This window comes from Delphinapterus leucas, chromosome 9 (assembly GCF_059928025.1).
Source record: "Delphinapterus leucas isolate spDelLeu-1000000601 "Yukka" chromosome 9, BTC_Dleu_Yukka2, whole genome shotgun sequence".
NCBI classification, from domain to species: domain Eukaryota; kingdom Metazoa; phylum Chordata; class Mammalia; order Artiodactyla; family Monodontidae; genus Delphinapterus; species Delphinapterus leucas.
In genome coordinates this window covers 18850518-18871523 of record NC_143137.1, presented here as the reverse complement: position 1 = coordinate 18871523, position 21006 = coordinate 18850518, and the positions used below count along the sequence as shown (strand labels likewise).

The 21006-nt window shown below is 40.0% G+C and overlaps 1 protein-coding gene and 1 non-coding gene across 3 annotated transcripts in view; both read left to right on the top strand.

Moving 5' to 3' along the window:
• EXOC4 (exocyst complex component 4) overlaps nucleotides 1-21006 on the top strand; it is an 823589-nt gene that overhangs the window by 743770 nt on the left and 58813 nt on the right. For both annotated transcript variants that reach the window (XM_022580733.3, XM_089917005.1), the window contains exons 15-16: nucleotides 10860-11001; nucleotides 20135-20313. In XM_022580733.3, coding sequence (XP_022436441.1) covers nucleotides 10860-11001; nucleotides 20135-20313 — 321 coding nt within the window. The remainder of the gene's footprint in view (nucleotides 1-10859; nucleotides 11002-20134; nucleotides 20314-21006) is intronic.
• On the top strand, nucleotides 3530-3636 carry LOC115801752 (U6 spliceosomal RNA). The gene has a single exon (XR_004022091.1). It is a non-coding gene; the product is annotated as a U6 spliceosomal RNA (small nuclear RNA).

Below are 21006 nucleotides of genomic sequence, written 5' to 3'. Positions count from 1 at the left end.
TCATATTGGGTTACATGCTTTCTTTCCGTTTGGTTCAGTGTTACCAATTGTAAGTGGACCTAATGTTTCTAATTTACCCAGTGAATAAGCCATCCCCTTAGGCTCTTTGGAAGTTTTACAAATGCAAAGCTGGAAGGATCCTGTTTGAACACATGCATAAATGTTATCGCTTTGTTATATAATATTTTTGCCTCTAAAATTCTGTTAAAACTTAAATCTGTGTCGTTTTTTTCACCAAAATATCTGGTTAAGTATTTATTAACATTTTAAGATGCTCTTAGATGCAGGGGGTTTTTTTTGTTTGTTTTTTTTGCGGTGCACGGGCCTCTCACTTTTGTGGCCTCTCCCATTGCAGAGCACAGGCTCCGGACACGCAGACTCAGCGGCCATGGCTCATGGGCCCAGCCGCTCCGCGGCATGTGGGATCTTCCCGGACCGGGGCACGAACCCGCGTCCCCTGCATCGGCAGGCGAACTCTCAACCACTGCGCCACCAGGAAAGCCCCTAGATGCAGGGTTTTACAGGAATACAAAAGGCTTACAAAGTCCATGGAAATCTAAGATAGCTCTACAATAGTGTCTTTCAACAGAAGGACAGGAGCTGTTCATTAACATTTCCCCCCATTTCTCTTTCAAATCTGGCAGGACCTGAATTGGCCATACCACACACCTTTTTAGTAGACGATTAGGTTTTTACCAAGCCTCAGGGAGGATTATTTGGAATAAAAGAAAAATCAATCTTAATGTTTCCCCCCAGGACTGAAAGAGACTGAGGTCTGTTCTGTCATTCCCAAGGTGTAAAAACCATGTGTGTGTGCCGTTTGCACTGCATGGAGATAGGAGTCTAATGCTAAATGTAATGGAGGTCCAGGGCCTGCTCAAGCTTGTGACCATCAAGCACTGTTTTGTGAGGAACTGGATGTGATTTTCCCACTATGGAACTCTGCGGTGTGTAGGATAAACTGTTGGCTCAGAATTGGCCTCTCTCCTTGGTAGCCTAAGGAAACAGCTATCCTTTTTTACCTTGGTTCTTATTTTTGATTTGTTCTTCACAATGGGCCTTACACAAATCTCCCTTGCTTTCCCTGTATAGGTCAGCATTTGGCATAATTCTGCAGTTTCAAACACTCATAGGCTTTCTGGAGCTTCAGTTTCTTACCCTGAAATAGAATAATGTCACAGACTACTAAACTATTTGGAAAACATAGGTTAACAGCATTGTGAAGATATAATGGGGAAAAAAATTATGAAATTCTTTGTTCTTAACTTGAAGATTTAATTCAATAGGCATTACTGCTGAGTGTAAAGAAGAGCTATAGACTATGAGAGATGCCAGGAAGAATAAGTTATTGCCTTTGTTGTCCTGGATCTCACAATCTATCAGGGAAATACAGTGCAAGGTGAAAGTGGTGAGGCCAGAAGAGGGGGGCAGAGAGTTACTAGAGTTCAGGGGACGGTCCCTAGCTTTGTGGCAGGTGCTGTGTTAGGGACCACATTCCCCATTTGGTCCTCACAACAACGCTCCGAGTTGTAGAGATGAGGAAAACGAGGCTTGGGGTTGTTAAGAAATGTGTTCTAGAGGTGATTAAAAAGTGGAAGAATAAATTTTACTCCTTTGGGAAACAATAGAAAAGAGTATGGTTTCACAGAGATGAAAATTACTCTTAAGCATCATCCACAAAATTAAGTGCAAGTTATTTTTTTTTAATTGAAGTATAGTTGATTTACAATGTTGTGTTAGTTTCTGGTGTACAGCAAAGTGATTCATATATATATATATATATATATATATATATATATATATATATATATATTCTTTTTCAGATTCTTTTCCATTATAGGTTATTACAAGATATTGACTATAGTTCCCTGGGCTATACAGTAGGACCTTGTTGTTTACCTATTTTATATATAATAGTGTGTATCTGTTAATCCCAAACTCCTAATTTATCCCTCCCCCCTTTCCCCTTTGGTAACCATAAGTTTGTTTTAAGTGTCTGTGAGTCTATTTCTGTTTTGTAAATAACTTCATTTGTATAATTTTTTTAGATCCCACATATAAGTCATATCATATGATATTTGTCTTTGTCTGTGTGACTTACTTCACTTAGTATGATAATTTCTAGGTCCATCCATGTTGCTGCAAATGGCAAAAGTGCAATTTCTTTGTCAAAGCTGGTCTTCGGGTTCTTTTGGTGTAGGTTTTGTTTTGGTTTTGCCTTAGCCTCATAATAATACATTCCCAAATAAATGTCATTGAACATCTGGGACATTGGGCTGGGCAGTGAGTGGGACAGGCATATTTTTTCAGCCCCAAATAGTTACTATCTATAGTTAGGAGACTATAGGACATTTCAGAGGAGAGAGAGCGGAGTGATAGGGAGAGGTTCCAAAGAACACTAAGAATTTATATTGCCCATCATCTTATGATTAATAGTGGGAAAAGATGTAACATGTTTACATGTTACAGTTTTTAAAAATCTCTTTTATTTGTCCTTCCTCCTCTATAAGGGTGGACAAAAAAGAGCTCCCTTCCAGAAGCAGCCGTGAAAAGGCTTAGCATTCTTTTTTTTTTTTTTTTTTTTTTTTTGCGGTACGCAGGCTTCTCACTGTTGTGGCCCCTCCCGTTGCGGAGCACAGGCTCCGGAGGCGCAGGCTCAGCGGCCATGGCTCACGGGCCCAGCCGCTCCGCGGCATGCGGGATGCGGGATCTTCCCAGACTGGGGCACGAACCTGTGTCCCCTGCATCGGCAGGCGGACTCTCAACCACCGCGCCACCAGGGAGGCCCAAGGCTTAGCATTCTTGTTGCATGGCTATGAGATACAAAAGGATTCGTTGTTTGGGTGTGATGTTTCATAGAGCAGGCTGTATTTCCAGAGCTGGTTATACACATGTGTATGCATGTACATACAGGTTCTAATCTGAATAATGCATAATATGTCCCCATACTTTACAATCATAATTTTATAGGTCAAGGAGCAATTTGAGTCAGCATTTTGGTTTTCAAAATCAATTGACTTTGCTAGTTTAAACCCAAAATTTCTAAAGTAATCGGGACTGAAAAGAGGTAGTTACTGTTTGGGGACAGAAGAACCATTGCTTCTGAAATAGGAAGCAAAATGGAGAGAACCTACCAAACATGTTTCTTAGATAAGGCCCATACTTATGTAGAAAAGAACTTAAAACTAGGTTCTAAATTGTTAGGAGAGTGGGAAAGAGTGACTATATGACTTGATAATAGGGGCTAACGCTAGGGCTGTTGGCAAAGAGTAGCTAGGTGTTAAAAATGTGTTTCAGGAAAGAGAAAGAGTGATCGGAAGAGTCACCATGAAATTTTTGCTTGGAGTAATTGGCTTAGTTAAGGAGGAAGAACGTCTCTATCATAAGAAAATTCAAATTAGATGCTAATAAGACAGTAGATACTTTAGCATGTGAAAATCACCTATCCATACCGGAAGCCAGTAGGTTTCATAGATAAATAATTTAAGAATACTTATAGTAAAAAAAAAAAAAAAAAAGAGTACTTATAGTGCTCGCTTCGACAGCACATATACTAAAATTGGAACGATACAGAGAAGACTAGCATGGCCCCTGCGCAAAGATGATGCCCAAATTCATGAAGCGTTCCATATTTTTAAGCAAAAGAAAAAACAATACTTATAAGTGCCTAATGTGTACAAAGCACTGGGGTGGAGGAAGGTTAGCATACATATGCTGCAAATAATTTAAGGGAATGAATAAAAAGTAGGGATAGTGGGCTTCCCTGGTGGCGCAGTGGTTGAGAGTCCACCTGCCGATGCAGGGGACACGGGTTCGTGCCCCAGTCTGGGAAGATCCCACATGCCGCGGAGCGGCTGGGCCCGTGAGCCAGGGCCGCTGAGCCTGCGCGTCCAGAACCTGTGCTCTGCAACGGGAGAGGCCACAGCAGTGAGAGGCCCGCGTACCGCAAAAAAAAAAAAAGTAGGGATAGTGGTGCAGAGAAGTTAAGAAGGCTGAGGATAGAGCTAGCTGGCATTAGAGTTCCAACTTGGATCTGTGGTATTATAGTGTAGGACACTTTTAAATCCTATCCTAGTGTTGGGCTTGATAGTAGCATATCCCATAGGTATTTAAGGAGAAAAAAGAAGTTAGATGGGGGTCTCCTGTCACAGCCCCCATTGACTCTGTAAGCCCCAGGAGTTCTTAATGTCACAGGCTAATTGGCATCCTTAATTTTATTTTTTTATAATGTGTGCCAGATTACAGCGTCAAAGGATCTCAAAATTATTTCCAAAATCTAATAATACATTGTTTTAGGAGTTAGGACGGTCCTATTGCCACCATTTTCTAAATAGGAAAACTGAAGATTGAAAACTAAATAATTTTATCCCAGGTTCAAGCAGAGATCTTATGTGGTATCTGTACAAACAGGAAGAGCAGTCAGAAATAACGATTATACCAAAATTTGATCTTCTGAACTGTTTTCCAGTGAGAAAATCTCATGAGATCATTCTTCATTGTCTTTTCCCATCTTCTAAAAAGTTTGAATTCACAGAGTTAACCTTACTTTTCCTGCTATGACCATCTTCCCCTTTTCAATTTATCACTTTCGTGACAGCTGATACTAGTGTAAGCTAATATTGCAACAATTTTAGATAATATTGCAGATGCACAAGGACATCCTCCTATGAATCAATTAAAGAAGTCACAGTAAGTTGCCATTGAAAGTGTAGCAGCTGCATCCTTGAAAACAGATGCTCTTCTGGGTCTGAATGTGTTCAATTTTGACTAATTTTAAGACCTAAACAGATTTCAGTCTGGTTAATATTAGGATGTGGAACCACTTGAGACATCCTAATGTCCCAGGCTGATTGCTTCTCCGTGACAGTTAGTATATGGCTTTCCTGGAGAGATGCTGAGTATTCGATATGCCAGGAATTTTATTTCAATAGAAGAGAGAGACCCCCAAGTCTTGGCTTCAGGAAGGTGGACTCATGAAATCAAGGTGACTTCTAAAGGCAATACAATTTATAGAAAAAGTACTTAGGCTGTAGGGATTGACAAGAATTGTCTTAAATTGTACTTTTGCAAGATTCCTAGACAGCCCAGGAAACCAGCTGTAATAAATTACTTCCCTATCCTACTCTGTCCCTAAGATATACTCAAGGAACTAAAGTGAAAGTTATAGTTGTAAATGGCAAGTCACTCCTTCTCCTGCCTGATCTTTATTGATCTGTTATTATATGAATTATTTGTCATGTTATATTGGTCAATTAAATCATTTGTTCTGTTTAAAAAGGCCTTGTTCAAGCTCCTGTAATGCCTCCTGTTATTCTGCTGGCCCTGAAAATGTGGGTGCATGTGTGTGTGTGTATTTGTGTGTGTGTGTCTGTGTGTGTGTATAAAATCCCTTACTTGAAGGAGTTAATGATCTGGTAGGGATACATACTGATAAACAGATAATATCAATGGAATATGATAACTAATAGAACTGTGTGAAAAACACAACCAGAGGAACAAATGACCCTGCCTGGAGAATCGGGAAAGACTTTCTGAGCCAGAAAGCATGAATAGTTCAGAAAGAGGAATAAGAGCCATCAAAGGTATAGAATCCTAAAACACCATAATATGTTTAGGGAATTTGCTTTAAAAGGATGGCAGGTCAAAGGGCCCAGAGTTGCAGAAGAGAGAAGTTGGAGAGGAAGGAGAAAGTGATGAAAGATGGAGAAAAACTGAAGTGTTGGGCAGAAACCCAAAATCATGGAAAGCCTTGCTAAGGAGGTTCATGATATAAGGAATGGGAAACATTGATACTGTTTTTACAAGTAATTGACATAGTCAAATTTTGTGTCTTAGATAAATAACTGTTTAACATATTTAATTAGCTAAGTATGGAAGATTGAAGTAAGGTAGGGGCCAGGCACTGAGGCAAAGACATCAGTTAGGAGACTATTGCGGTAGTCCACGGAAGAGATGAGGGCTCCACCAAGAAAGTGAGCAGATATAGAAACGACAAAATATATTAAGAAAACGTTTAGGGAATAAAGCTGGCAGAAATTATTCCTTGCTGAGGGGAGTGAGAGAGGAGAGAGAGGAGATTACTCTCAGTATTTGCAGCTGAGATTTCCTAGATTTATATACCACCAATAGAAAGAGAATTCAGGATAAAGAGCAGATGCTAAAGATAGACTTTAGTTTTGAACACATTGCATTTGAGAGGCCTGCAGGATGTACAGTAAAGATAGCTTACAGACAGTTGATCGAATGTAGTTTAGGAGTCAACAATTCCAAGATAATAGCAAAAACCATGAAAATTGATGAGCTCACTCAGAGAGAGCATATAGAATGACAAGCAAGGGAGACCAATAGAGAAAAAAAATCCCTGGGAACCCCAGAATTTATGGGTGCGCTAAAGGAAGAGTATCCAGTGAAGGAAATTATTAAAACAACGGCAGAGGGGTGAAAGGACACCCAGAGAATTTTGGTGCCATACAAGCCAAAAGAAAGCAGAATTTCAAGAAGGAAATGGGCAGTCCTGTAGAATGTAGCAGAGAGCCTTTCTTAGGGTAGGATTGAAAAGTGCCCAATGGATTTGGCAATTAGGATACCATTGGTGACTATTATCAGAATAATTATTTAATAAACAGGTGAAAGCAGAAATCAGATTATGGCACATGGAAGAATTAATGGAAGGCAAGACTATGGAGAAAGCAAATGCTGACAGTCCTTTTGAAGTCTTAGTAAGAATCTGAGGGACTTCCTTGGTGGCGCAGTGGTTAAGAATCTGCCTGCCGATGCACTGGACATGGATTCAAGCCCTGGTCCGGGAAGATCCCACATGCCATGGAGCAATTAAGCCCGTGTGCCACAACTACTGAAGCGCACGCTCTAGAGCCCGTGAGTCACAACTACTGAGCCCACGAGCCACAACTACTGAAGCCCGCCTGCCTAGAGCCCGTGCTCCACAACAAGAGAAGCCACCACAGTGAGACGCCTGCGCACCGCAACCAAGAGTAGCCCCCGCTCGCCGCAACTAGAGAAAGCCCGTGCACAGCAACAAAGACCCAATGCAGCCAAAAATAAATAAATAAATACAATATTTAAAAAAAAAGAATCTGAAGTGCTCAAGAGAGGAGTTAAGAGAGTGGGAAGGACAAAGTGCCTGGGGAGCACAGCATGAATTTGGGAAAGTTGCTGAGAAAGAGAAAGGAACTAGCCAAGTACTAGTGAAGGATTGACAGGTGGTAGTGAAGACTTTTGGGGGATTAAAATCCAGAAAATGTTAGTGGCAACAGTCTGTACTTTGTTCTGTTTTCCTGTCAAAAGATGAGTCACAGAATTAGCCCAGGATTAGATCAGGTTGCCACAGAAGAATCTACCTAGAGGGTCATTGGCCAGACCGTGGCATATGGCCACCTCCAGCCACAAGCAAGGCTGGGAATGCAGACATTTAGCTTCTCATAGTCTACCGTGGAGTGAACAAGAGAGAATTGGCAATATCTGTTGGTTCACCTAACAAGCAGTGTCTGCCCCAGAGATCAAGGTTCAGCATCCTCATATAAACCAACCAATTTAGCACAGAAAGCCACAGTCACGTTGCCACAAATAGTTAGGCGTCTCAAAGATGCATGCTTTTATGCAGTGGTTGTAAGAGGAACAAGGATACTTTGAATGATCTGATGTGCCCCATCCCCAGTATTAGAAAAACAGCTCAAAGTGCATATCTTAATAAAATAATCAAGTACTAATATTGTTAAAGCCTAATATATGTGGGCTCCGCCAATGTGAAGAGCAATCCCTGATATAAATATACAGCCACGAACCTCTGAAAGAGTGTGTGTGTATGTGTGTGGGTGTCCAGTAACCTCCTATCTTGACTATAATCTCCCAAGCAGATTCTCTCAGCATTGCTTTTTTGTAGATTTCCATTTGACATTTGAGAGCTAGGTAATTGTTTTGTGTTGGCTTTGCAATGCTCAGCACTTCTTTTCACAGTATATTCCTTCTTGTTAAGAAAACTTCATAAATTTCAGTGAGCCCTGAGGAATTCTCAGACCAGCTTTTCAGTGGAGCCCCGGGCATCAGTTTTCATGTGCTTTACTAAAATGTTATTTTTGCTGTAGATTACAGTCTAGCTAAAGGTACAGCATGCTGCTATTCTAAACTATTGCAAGTTTTATGTAGACTGCTTTCCTGGCTATTAACTTACTCTACTTGGATTCTTTTTTTTTTTTTTTTTTTTTAATTTGCAGAGTTTGGCCAGTCAGCTGCTACACATGATGAAATTACGTATTTCTATAAGAAGAAAGGGAATGTTTTTTAACTTGGTGAAATTTGTCCAAAATGCCTTTGGTAGGTTGGGAGATTAGTATATCCTTAGACCTTGGACCATGAGCCCAGTTTCCTTAGGGTCTGATTTCTTCCTTTTTATTTATTTATTTAAATTTATTTCTTTTTGGCTGCACTGGGTCTTCGTTGCTGTGTGTGGGCTTTCTCTAGTTGCGGAGAGCGGGGGCTACTCTTCATTGCGGTGCGTGGGCCTCTCATTGCGGTGGCTTCTCTTGTTGCAGAGCATGGGCTCTAACGCGCAGGCTCAGTAGTTGTGGCACGTGGGCTCTAGAGCGCAGGCTCAGTAGTTGTGGCGCACAGGCTTAGTTGCTCCGCGGCATGTGGGATCTTCCCAGACCAGGGCTTGAACCCATGTCCCCTGCATTGGCAGGCAGATTCTTAACCACTGCGCCACGAGTGAAGCCCCTTTCCCTTTTTTTTATTGATATATACATTGCTCTTCATGGCACAGGTAGTGTCACACAACAGAGGAATCAAAAGCACTAAAATGCCTTGAAATATTAGACTAGTGTTACTTATAGTTGCTTTCATCCAGTCTGCCAAAAGAAAACATTATGAAGGCAGTAATCTCACGTTGCAGTCAAACAACTTGAATAATGATAGCATTAGAAGGAAAGCAGTGTCTACATCCAGTCCTGCAGACCGAGTTAGTGAACATCTCAGACGATGCCAAGACTGGTAATAAGTTGAAATCTCCATCGCTATATTTCCTTCCTCCTTGCACGTCAGTTCCCTTGAACAAAATTCTTTTTTGTGTGTGTTTGCCATGATATTTTAATTTATTGAAGTCTGTTTCCACTGAGGAGAACTTAACCTTTTAATTCTTGACGGTCTCTCCAGGCTCGTCTCTGTGCTTGGCTGAGTCTAGGAATAGATGCAGCTCTGAAAGCCCACAACTGCAGATATGCCTTCCACTACGTCTGTTGACTCCCTGCTCTGTAAGGTGGACACCTCCCAAGTTAGCCAGTAGTGCCTCGCCAAATCCCATGTCCCCTGAGTCCAGGGAGCCCTTCTTCCAAATGACACTGCATCCTCTGAGAAGGAGAAGAATTTTCACATGGAAAAGCAAAAGATACTAATAAATGGAAATTGAACCTCAAGGTGGATGAAATTATATCTTTTAAGTACCTTGTTGCTATAATTAAGCTTAGGACTCTTAACCTGGACAAATCGCTTGCTAAAGAATAATTATTACTTGTGTTTATTATTTATATTAATATTCAGTGAGTTTTACGTGCTATTGTCCAAAACAGTTTATCTACATTAACCCACTCAATACTCCCAACAGCTGTAACTTATTCAGTGTTCCCAAGAACATTCTGAAGGTATGTTATCTCCATTTTACAGAAGAAACTGAGGCGGAAAGAATTTGTCATTAGCTCTTGGTCACAATAATAAGTAAATAGTGGAGACAGGACTCAAGGCCAGCCTTTGAGGCTCTAGAGAACTCAAAGAACTTTTGAATTAAATTGCCAAATTATTGTTGATGATCTTTGAGAAATAATGGGGAACTGGATACACAACAGAAGTCTAGACATAAGGAAATGTAGTTCACATTTTTGCTACTTAGTATTTTCCTGTAGAAAATGGCCAAATGCTATTAAATATTTTATCAATTACCTGCAAGAGATAGAGAAGGTAGGTTTATCAAATTTTCCCAAAAGACCTTTTTAGGGCTTTTAACCGATTGTAAGTAAGCTCTGTTTGAGTTAAGGAGAATGCAGCACATCCTGTTCCCTCGCCCCACACCACCCCAGGAGATTCTAGGCTTACACGCAAGGAGCACGGCTTCTAGAACAAGGGAATTGATCACTCTTTCTAGACAGGTCAGACCACTCTGTGGTATTTATTATGTTTGGTCCTAAGTCCCACATTTCAAGGGAAATATAGAACAATTCAATTTTTCTTTTGGTGAATTGTGAGAATTGTAAAATGACTCAGTTAGATTATTTGGAGAATAGTTGAAAGGCTGGGGACATTTAGCCCAAAAAGGAGAAAACTTCAGGGAAGCCAAAAGAGATATCTTTAGTACTTGAAGCACTGACACAATTAAGAGTGATTGTTAAGTTGGCAGAACCCGGGCCAATGATTAGAAGTCAATGACAACAGACATGGCTTGATGTAAGATGGTCATATCTTTCTTAGATGGAATAGGCTGCCGCAAGAGGAATGGAGTTTCCTTACACAAACATTTGTGTGGGTGTGCAAGCAGAAGCTGAACAGCCACTTGAAGATGTACAGATAATACAAGCATAGATCACATGGTTGGGCTAGATTACTACGTTCACTTCCAACTCTGAGCTCCTGTTTCTGTCATTCTGTGAATTGCTGCAAGACAATCAGCTGGGCTTTTATGTTTAATCAAGTACCGAAATAGTCTGTCATGTCTCAGGTGTCTGAGGCTGCCAACACTAGTATTAGCCAAATTGATAAAAACAACATGGTGAACAACAAAATCATATGTCATTTCAAAAACTATCTGTAGGCATCTAATGAAATGATTGGTGTTTTGTCCTCACCCCTTCTTTCAGATCTGTCTCCTGCTCAAGATAACCACGTGAATGTGGATCTCCCACCAGTGTCAGAGCAGATCATGCAGACTCTGAGCGAACTTGCAAAATCTTTCCAGGACATGGCTGACCGCTGCTTGCTGGTCCTACACCTGGAAGTCAGGTATGACACAGCCAAGCACAAGACTGTGATTTAATTGTACTGTGGGTCATAAATCACTCGCTTATGTCTAGAGAGTATCACTATCATTTTTGGTTCGTATTATAGATGTCCTTTTTTTACACTGAAAGTGATTTTTAGTGTTAAAGTTTTTAAGCACATGCTGTATTGTGAATATGGTGGTTTGGAGTTTGCATGGCCTATGACATCAGAATGATCTAGATTGGAATGTCTATACTAGTTGGCTAGGCCATCTTAAGTCAGTTAATTAACTTTACTAACTCAGTTTCCTCCTCTTAAAAATAGGAACAGTAGTTTCTAACTTAGAGATTTTATAAATGAAATGATAAGTTATAAGTACAATGCCTACCACAGAGTAAGTGCTCAAAATATGGTAGCTTTTCGACTATGATGACTTTATTGCCATTGATATTTTTAGTAAGGTACTATGCTAATCTATACTAAGAAGGGAGTATACAGATGCAAGAACCAGGATCCCTTTCTTTAAGAACCTAAAACCAGGACTCCTCCAGTGGCGCAGTAGATAAGACTCCGCGCTCCCAATGCAGGGGGCCCAAGTTTGATCCCTGGTCAGGGAACTAGATCCCACATTCATGCTGCTACTAAGAGTTCACACATCACAACTAAGAAGCTGGCAAGCTGCAACTAAGGAGCCCTGGAGCTGCAACTAAGGAGCCCACCTGCTGCAACTAAGACCCTGTGCCACCAAATAAAGAAATAAATATTAAAAAAAAAAAGAACCTAAAACCCAATTGAAGACATTAAGTTCAATCATAATTCAAGAAGTTTCCAAGATATGATATTCTTGGACTCTTGCTTCTTCCCCTGAAGTGTAGAATATTCTGATTAACTTTGGTAGACTCTATTATCACACCTCTGGAAACGGTAGGAAGAAAAGACTAGAAAGTCTCCAATCATTTATTTATTCATTCAATAAATATTTATTGAGTGCTGTCTTTGTTCCAGACAGTGGTCTAAGAAGTGGGATACAATAATGACAAAAACACTCAAGGTCCCTACTTTCATAGAGCTACATTCTAATTGGGGTGAACAGCCAGTGAGTAAATAAAAAGGGAAATTTCAGCTTAGTGTAACTAAAAAAATAAAATAGCAGAATGGAATTAAACCATGCTATCAAATAGAAATATAAAGTGAGCTACACATGTGAACCACATAAATAATTTAAATATTCTAATGGTTCCATTTGAAAATATAGAAACACGTAAATCATAATATATTTTATCCAACCCGGTATATCCAAAATATTATCATTTCAACGTGGAATTAACATAAAAATTATTGATCTATTTTGCATTTTTTTGTCCTAAGCTTTTGAAATCTACTTCATCTTTTACGCTACGGCCCGTCAAAATTTGGATTAGTCACGTTACAAGTGTTCAATGGCCACACGTAGCTATTGTTATACTGGACAGTGTAGAGAATGGCTAGGGTTGATGAGAAAGGGAGATCTGGTATTTTGTTTCATAGATAAAATGGCCAGGGAAATTGTGATAAGGTACCAAGAAAGAGCCATCTGTACAAAGACCTAGTGGAAAAGAGTTTCAGGCAGGGAGGGGCACTCACGAGGTCCTGAGACAAAACCAAACTGGCAGATTTGAGGAACAGAGAGGAATCCAGTATGATTGTAGCCCGGTGAATAAGGAGGTGGGGAGGAATGGAAGGAAAGGTAAAGAGGCAGGCTGGAGCCTGATCACGTGGGGTCATGGAGCCCGACTCATTATAGGGTCTTACAGACCACGTGAAGAGTTCGGATTGTTTTTTTTTTTTTATTGAAGTGTAGTTGATTTACAGTGTTTTGCCATTCTCTGCTGTACAGCATGAGTTCATATTTTATTCTGAGTGCATCAAGAAGCTATTAGAAGGTTTTAAGCAAGGGGGAGATATTCATTCATTCATTCACTCATTCACATTTTTAAAAGATCACTCTGGCTGTCGTATGGGAAAAAAATTGCAGGGAGAAATATGAATGGAAGCAGAGGGATCCGTTAAGACCAGATATGAGCACCAGAATGACAGAGGTGAAGGCATGAGAAGTGTTGGATTTGCGACATGTTCTCAAGGTAGAGCTGATATATTGATAGATTGGATTGGGTCAGGACTGGTGGCAGTGAGAGAAAGAAAGGACTCCAGGAAAACCACAGCTTTGGGGCCAGGACTCCAGGGAAACCACAGAGCAAAACTATGTGGATGCCAAGACCATTGAGTGAAGTGAGAGAGACTGAGGGACTGAGAAAGGTTGGGGGAGGGGTGGAAATCATGAATTCCGTTCTGGTGATGTTTGGTTTGAGATGCTTATTAGACATCTGGGTACCAATGTCAAATAGACAGCTGGATATATAGTTTTGAAGCATCAGGATCAAAAACCTCAGGATCAGAAAGTGTATAGTAATACATTTTCTTTTGTATTACTGTGAGACATTATTAAAGTTGATAGAGTATTGCCTTTTTGTTTCGAGTCTTTTAGTAGATTTAGGTTTTAAAAATGTAAATAGGATTTTGGTTCGTATGTTTGGACTCCTGTTAGAACTTGGCTATCTTGCAGGTGTGCTCAGGCAAAGCTTACTTGATAATGTATTGTTGATGTCACTTCTTTTGTATGCTGCTTGCTTTTTTCATTCTTCATTATCTTGTCCAGTGAGTTACTTCTGTATTGCTTGTGAAGACCTTTGAGTAAGGCAACTGAAGTTGCATGGTAGATTTCGAGTCTATTTTACTCAGCATTATTTCTGATCTTATTTCTTACATTCAGTTGTTGAGAAATAAAGGCTTTTCCTCTATGATTTCTGATTTGTTTTATGATAAGTGTTAGATTTGCTTTCTATTTATTTACAAGCTGACGGTGAAATAAATCGGGTATTTTCTGTGAATACCATAAACGCAATCGAAGGGGGAAAAAAACACCCAGTAACACTCTGATGGCTCTGTTACCTGGGCTGCGCAGAAAAACAAGGGAACGTCAAGTTAATTACTGTCACGGCTCCTGGAATTTATGCCATTGGTTGTGTGGGTTCACGGTGTGCTCTTCATTTGGAATGATCAGCCTGTAGTGCGTAGTCAATTCCAAGTGGGATACTTTCAAGGCCTCTTTGCCTTACCCAAAGGTCTTTGAGTAAGATCTTTTCAATCCTTGACCTCTATCCTGCCCTTTTTATTTTTGTACATATTGGCAGTACTGTTCTTAATAATGCCGAACATATTTTAGTCATTGTTTATTAACTTTACAAGAAACCATTCAATGCTGTAACACCTATTGCTATATCTCCTTCATCATTAGTTTAAGAACAGAAAAAGATCATGTTAAGAATAGATAACAAAAAAAGACTGAGTTTTAGAGTCCTGGATGCAGAATTATCTTTCCCTGACTTTAAATGAAAACACTAAACATGTTTATTTTTTCCAAATTAAATTTCCTTATGTCTTCATTTAACATGGTTTCAACATTCAGGTTGCTTTCCTATGAATGTGCTCCAAATTGTCTTTGTTCCTGTTCAAGTATGGTACAAAAAACTAGACAGAAAACTCCATGTACTGCTCAGATAGTGAATGTTGACACATTTTATTCATTCCTTGTCACAGTAAGAAGCTTTTGTTTGTTTGTACAGTTGATGATAGAAAATGAATAAGGAAAATCTCAAATAAATCATTACTGTAGTTGTCCAAAGCTAGAATAGAGGAGATGGCTAGGTGCTCTGGGCACCCACGGTGGGTGACTGTGGAAGAAACCATTAGCACATAGAAGGCAGGAATCAGGTGTGCCTCCTTCACTGCTCTGGCTCCAGAACCTGGAACAGTCCTGCTGCATAATAAGTGCTCAGTGACTCTCGAGAATTAGCTGGTTTGAAATCAAACCCAGATAAAGTAAGTGTGGGTTCCCCAAACAAAACCTGTTGCTCATTAAAGAAAATGAACTGGTTTGGAGATCATTTTCACTTGGCAGTCCATGACATGTATTTAAGAGGTACAAAGACTGCATGGCCAGCATCATCCTTGTCACCATCAGCAGCTAAGGTTTGTTTTGTTCCCATCCCGCTGTAAAGGAGAATTAGAACTTAGGCCCTGTGGTCCAGGAGCTGGTACAATGAAGAAGTGGCTGGTTAGGCACTGTCTCTGGCACTTTTACCCAAGAAGCCACTATAATAAGAGAGCACAGATAGAATAGACAAAAAAAACTCAATGGGAAAAAATTAATGGGGAAAGCTAGCAAGTCCAGAACAACTTCAAATGCCAAAAATTTGTCTTATTCCCTCAAATATTTTATATCCATAGCCCATCTTTTTCTTTAACATTGTTAAAGTTAAAACCAAAAAGGGTTCTCCCCACCTGTGTGTCTATCCACACGTACTCTTTTTCCTCCTAATAAACACTTTATTTGTTTCACTAAAAAAAAAAAACCGAAAAGGGTTCTCAAATCCAGTAGGTTCTGTGTTGAAGGACCCATCCAAAGAGCATGTGACATTTTACCTGTGTCACTGTAGGTCACATTTAACCACTAAGCAGTGCTTTTTTTAGTTTGAATCATAAGGCATGTGACACCCCCAAGAGATGAAAGACATGGTGAGACCATTAAAAATTGTTGAGGTTTTTTTTTTTTCTATTTGAACTTTAGAAGAAGAAAATTAAGTTGCCATTTGAGTCTAAGATGCTAAGAATGTCACCTTTATCAGCTGATTTCTCTCACCATCGGGAGGGTTCTAAGCGGGTTGAACAGTAACTGCCTGTCGCTCTTGGTATCCTAAGTGTGCACTTTCTGAAACTCAACCATCCCGCTGTGTAATCGGCAATATTTGCAGAAACGCTTAAGGCCGAAGCTGCGTTAAGGTCAGCAACAACATGCCAGAATTCAAAAGGAAAAGAAAAAAATCCTTTTTCTGGATTTGACGTTTGCCAATGACTATTTTAATTTCTTTTCATCTCTAATCCTTTTGGGAGAGGAAGATAATACCTTAAAACAGTTTTTATCTCTCCTCTCTGCCACTCACTTCAGGATCGCATAAGCACTCACCTCCAATTCATAGTAATTTCCTAAGTAGTCTCTACTTCTAATTTCTACCATTCTCCACCATTAATTCACCCTTTATACTGTGCATAGTCATCTTGCCAAAGCTCATATCTGATTATATAATTTCACCTCTTAAAATCCTCTTAAGACTCCCTGTGACTTCTCACATAAAGTCCAGAGTCCTTAGATGGCTCAAAGCTTATGATGACCTGGCCCCTGCGCATCTCCCCAAGCTCACCTCATGCGTCTGTCATGTGATCTGTATGTTCTAAAAGGAACTTCTGGTCATTCCTTAAAACTGTCCTCCATTCACACCCTCATGCCTCTGTATTGATATGTGGTCTTCCCGTCGTCTGAGGTTGTAATGTCTATAATTTACTGTAAAAATAATTTAGCATTAATGGCTTGATCCTATTTTCAACTAAGAGTTACTTAGTTTAAATTTCAACCACAGTAGCAATCAATTTCCCTAGGCGTGAATCCCACTCCAGGGTTGATCAACTTTCATTATATCAAAAATGTCACATTCTGGAGGGACTACAACTGGTGCCGTTACTGGTATCCTGATCAAAACCATATACTTTAATAATTAGCACATGAATATCAGAATGAGTTTTTATTGGCAAAATTAATCATTAGTTGATTAGCAACCGTTAAGGTGATCACCTATCATGAAAATGAACTAGTCGTCAAGGTACTTGGATTCCCTTCCATGAGCAGGTTACAAAAATATAGCACATCCTTTGTAAAACTTCGCTTAAAATGGATCATAGCTCTAAATGTAAAACCTCAAACTATAAAACTCCTAGAAGCAAATATAGGAAGAAATCTTTGTAACTTTGTTTGGGCAGAGATTTCTTAAAGCTGACTTCCAGAGTACCCCCCATAAAAGAAAAAACTGGTAAATTAAACTTCATCAAAATTTAAAACAATTCTTTGAAAGACATTGTTAAGATGAAAAGACGAGCCAAAGATTGGGAGAAAATGTTTACGAAATGCGTGTCAACTTGTATCCAGCATGTATAAAGAACTCTCAAAAGTTAATAATAAGAAAACAAGTCAATAAAACAATTAGGCAAATGATGTGAACACAGACATATATAGATGGCGGGACTTCCCTGGCAGTCTGGTGGGCTGGGACTTTGCCTTCCAATGCAGGGAGTGCGGGTTCGATCCCTGGTCAGGGGGCTGGGATCCCACATGCCCCTTGGCCAAAAAAGCAAAGCATAAAACAGAAGCAATATTGTAACAAGTTCAGTAACGACTTTTAAAATGGTCCAAATAAAAAGAAAAATCTTAAAAAAAAAAGATGTATGGATGGCAAATAAACACATGAAAATATGTCCAGCATTATTAGTCACTAGGAAAATGCAAATTAAAACCACAATGAGACACCACTATACATCTATTAGAATGACTTAAAAATTTTTTTTTAATTGATAAGCACTCGAGGACATTATCCTAAGAGAAATAAGCTAGACAAAGAAAGACAACTACTGCATGGTATCACTTATATGTGGAATCTTTTTTTAAAAAAATCACAGAAACAGAGTAGAAAAGTGGTGGCTGGAGGATGAGGGAAATAGGAAGTGGCTGGTAAAAGGGTACAGATTTCAGCTCTAAGATACATAAGGTCTGAGGATCTAATGTAAACCAGAATGACTATAGTTGATAACACTGTATTGTATAATTGAAATTTGCTGAGAGAGTAGTACTTCATGTTCTCGTTGTTATAAAACAGAAACTAACACACCATTGTAAAGCAATTATACTCCAATAAAGATGTTTAAAAAAAAAGGCTAAATATGTGAGGTGATGGGTGTGTTAATTAACTAGATGAAGGGAATCCTTTCACAGGGTGTACAGATATCAAATTATCATGGCAGGGCTTCCCTGGTGGCGCAGTGGTTGAGAGTCTGCCTGCCGATGCAGGGGACATGGGTTCGTGCCCCGGTCCAGGAAGATCCCACATGCCGTGGAGCAGCTAGGCCCGTGAGCCATGGCCGCTGAGCCTGCGCGTCCGGAGCCTGTGCTCTGCAACAGGAGAGGCCACAACAGTGAGAGGCCCGTGTACCGCAAAAAAAAAAAAAAAAAAAAAAAATTACCATGGCATACACTAAATATCTTATAATTTAATGCCAATTATACCTCCATAAAGCTTAAATTTTAAAAAAAACCTGACAGCAGTAAGTGCTTTTGAGGATGTGGAGCAACCGGAACTCTTGTACATTGGTAGTAGGAAAGCAAAATAGCACACAGCTGCTTTGGAAAACAGTTTAGCAGTTTCTTATAAAATTAAACGTATATGTACCATATGATGCAGCAATCCCACTTGTAGATATTTACCCAAGAAAAAGGAAATTTTATATTTACACAAAAACCTATACACGAAGCAGCTTTATTCATAATCACCCCAAACTAGAAACAACCCAGATGTTAGCTGGTGAAGGGTTAAATTGTAGCACATCCATATGCAGGAGGCCACTCAGCAATCACAAGGAATGAACAGCAACATGGATAAATCTCAGATTGAAAGAAGCCAAACCCCAAAGGCCACATGCTGTATGATTGCATTTATATGGCATTCTGGAAGAGACAAAACTGTGCGGACTGAAAATAGAGCTGTGGCTGCAGGAGCCTTGGGGTATAAGAAGGGGCTGACTTCAAGGGTGGCACAAGGGAATTCTGGAGGTGATGGTATTGTTCTATAATTTGATTATGCTGATGCTTATACAACTGGCTGCATTTGTCAAAACTCATAAAACTGTACACTAAAACGGGTGAATTTACTGTTTGTAAATTATCTGTCAATAAACCTGACTCAAAAAAAAGAAAAATTATGGTTAAGCCTATAGTTGCATCGTTAGGGATGATGCCCAAGGCTGTGGCCATTTGTTTAGGAATATTTCTTGTTACCTGATGCCAACTCTAAGCATAACAGAATCCTAACTCTGAATTGTCATTATGTCTACTCCCAGTCAACCTTCCATGTCAAGATCAGACAGAGAACCTAAAACAATCCCTAAGCTTACAGAACAACCTGTTTCAACTATGCCTGCCAATGGATGGTGCAGGAGTTTGTATGTTTGTTTTCAATAAATACCTGTATGAGTGGTAGAATTATTTGGCCTGCAACGTCTTTCATTACAGCTTAATACAGAGGTTATGGAGTAGCCAATCCTTACGCATCTCAGAGTTCCTTGGCAGTTAGTGATACCTACCAAAAAGAACCTAAGAGTTTTACATTATCAGACTGACTCGGGGCATTTCAACGTAGGAATGTACTCCTTCCTCAAGCTCACTCAGATATGTCCTCTATGACAGGTATCACCTCCTGTTCTGAACCTTTCCTCTGCAAACTTCCATGGCACCCTGGGTACACATGCTTCTGAGTGAGAAACTGTCATCTTTTGGTCATTTTTTTCTTGGTCATCCCCATTAGGCTGTGAAATCTTTAATGGCACAAACTGTGTCTTACATTCCCAGGGCCTAGCACAATTTCTAACACATTCATACATGTTCAGTAAGTGTTTTGGTTAAGTAATAGGTTAACAATAATAAATATAATATTGCCAGCCCCTGTGCTCTATACTCTTTCTATGTAGTAGCTCCTCGGAGCACCTTATGAGGCATGTGTTGTTATCATCCCCATTTTACAGATAAGGAAACTGAGGCCTAGAGAGAGAAAGTAACTTGCCTGAAGTCACATAGCTAGTAAATGGCAATTGAAACCAAAGTTTCAAAGACCTGTGACCTCTGCCTCTCATTTTCAGTACAACAGTATCTGCTTGAAAGAGATAATGCTTTTCACTCTGTGCAAGCAGTCTTGTCGTGGAAAGGATTTTAGAGCTCATCTACTCCTCATCCCCAGTGTATGGATTAAACAAGCGAGGATCACAGAAGCTGACTTGTTTGAGATCACACAGTTTTTCTATAGAATAACTGAGAAGGCTTTCTGGTGAAAAGGGGGAGGGATACATAAAAATTTACAGGGCCACTGCTGTCTTAAATTTCGGGTGCTCTGTCACAAGAAGATGGTTATTCTCATCAGAAAGAGTTATTACTGACTGCTCTCCCCATCTCTCTCCCTTTCAGGGTTCACTCTTTCCACTATCTCATCCCTCTAGCGAAGGAGGGGAACTACGCCATTGTCGCTAATGTGGAAAGTATGGATTATGACCCTCTGGTGGTCAAGCTCAACAAAGATGTCAGCGCCATTGAGGAGGCCATGAGTGCCAGCCTCCAGCAGCACAAGTTCCAGTATATATTTGAAGGTCAGACCCTGCCTCTGTCCCTGGGAGTTTGGGAGGAAGGAAAGGTGAAGGTTCTCCTGATTTTCTCTATTACTGAAGTTCAAAACTTGTAGGAAAAGGTTACTGATTTTTTGTTTGTTTTTCCTTTTGGTTTAAAGCTGCAGTGCCTAGCCTCTGTGTGTGTGTCTAGGTAGGCAACAGTATGGCTTCCATCTGCTCCTTCTTCATAAGGAGATTTAATCCGAGGTAAGGCAGATGGCAGCCAGGCTGCCTCCTTGACATGCTGCTCATGAGAGCTGGGTAAATGTGTGGAGTGGACCACAGATGAACTCAAGAGGAGCTCATAAAGGAAAAAGAAACACACACACACCATACAGAGACAACCCTGAAAGATCCCCTCGTTGGCTAAAATTATCACTGGAAGGGGAAGTTTTCTCTCAGAGAATGAATTGTTGTCTGAAAAACACAGAAACCTCTGATGAGCAGCAGTTTTAAGAAGGCTGCACCCATAAATGCCTTCAGGGTCAAGCAAGTCAGGAAGGGTGTGAAAGACAGTACTTTCCAAAGGCATTCGCCTTCAACATTTAAAAAAATGCACCGCCAGCCAAATCATTTTCGTGATGAATTCCTCCAAAGGACCCCTTTTAGGATTTCAAATTATATCCCCTTTATTTCTTGTTCTGCTTGGTTTATATGTAGACTTGGGGGCCAAAA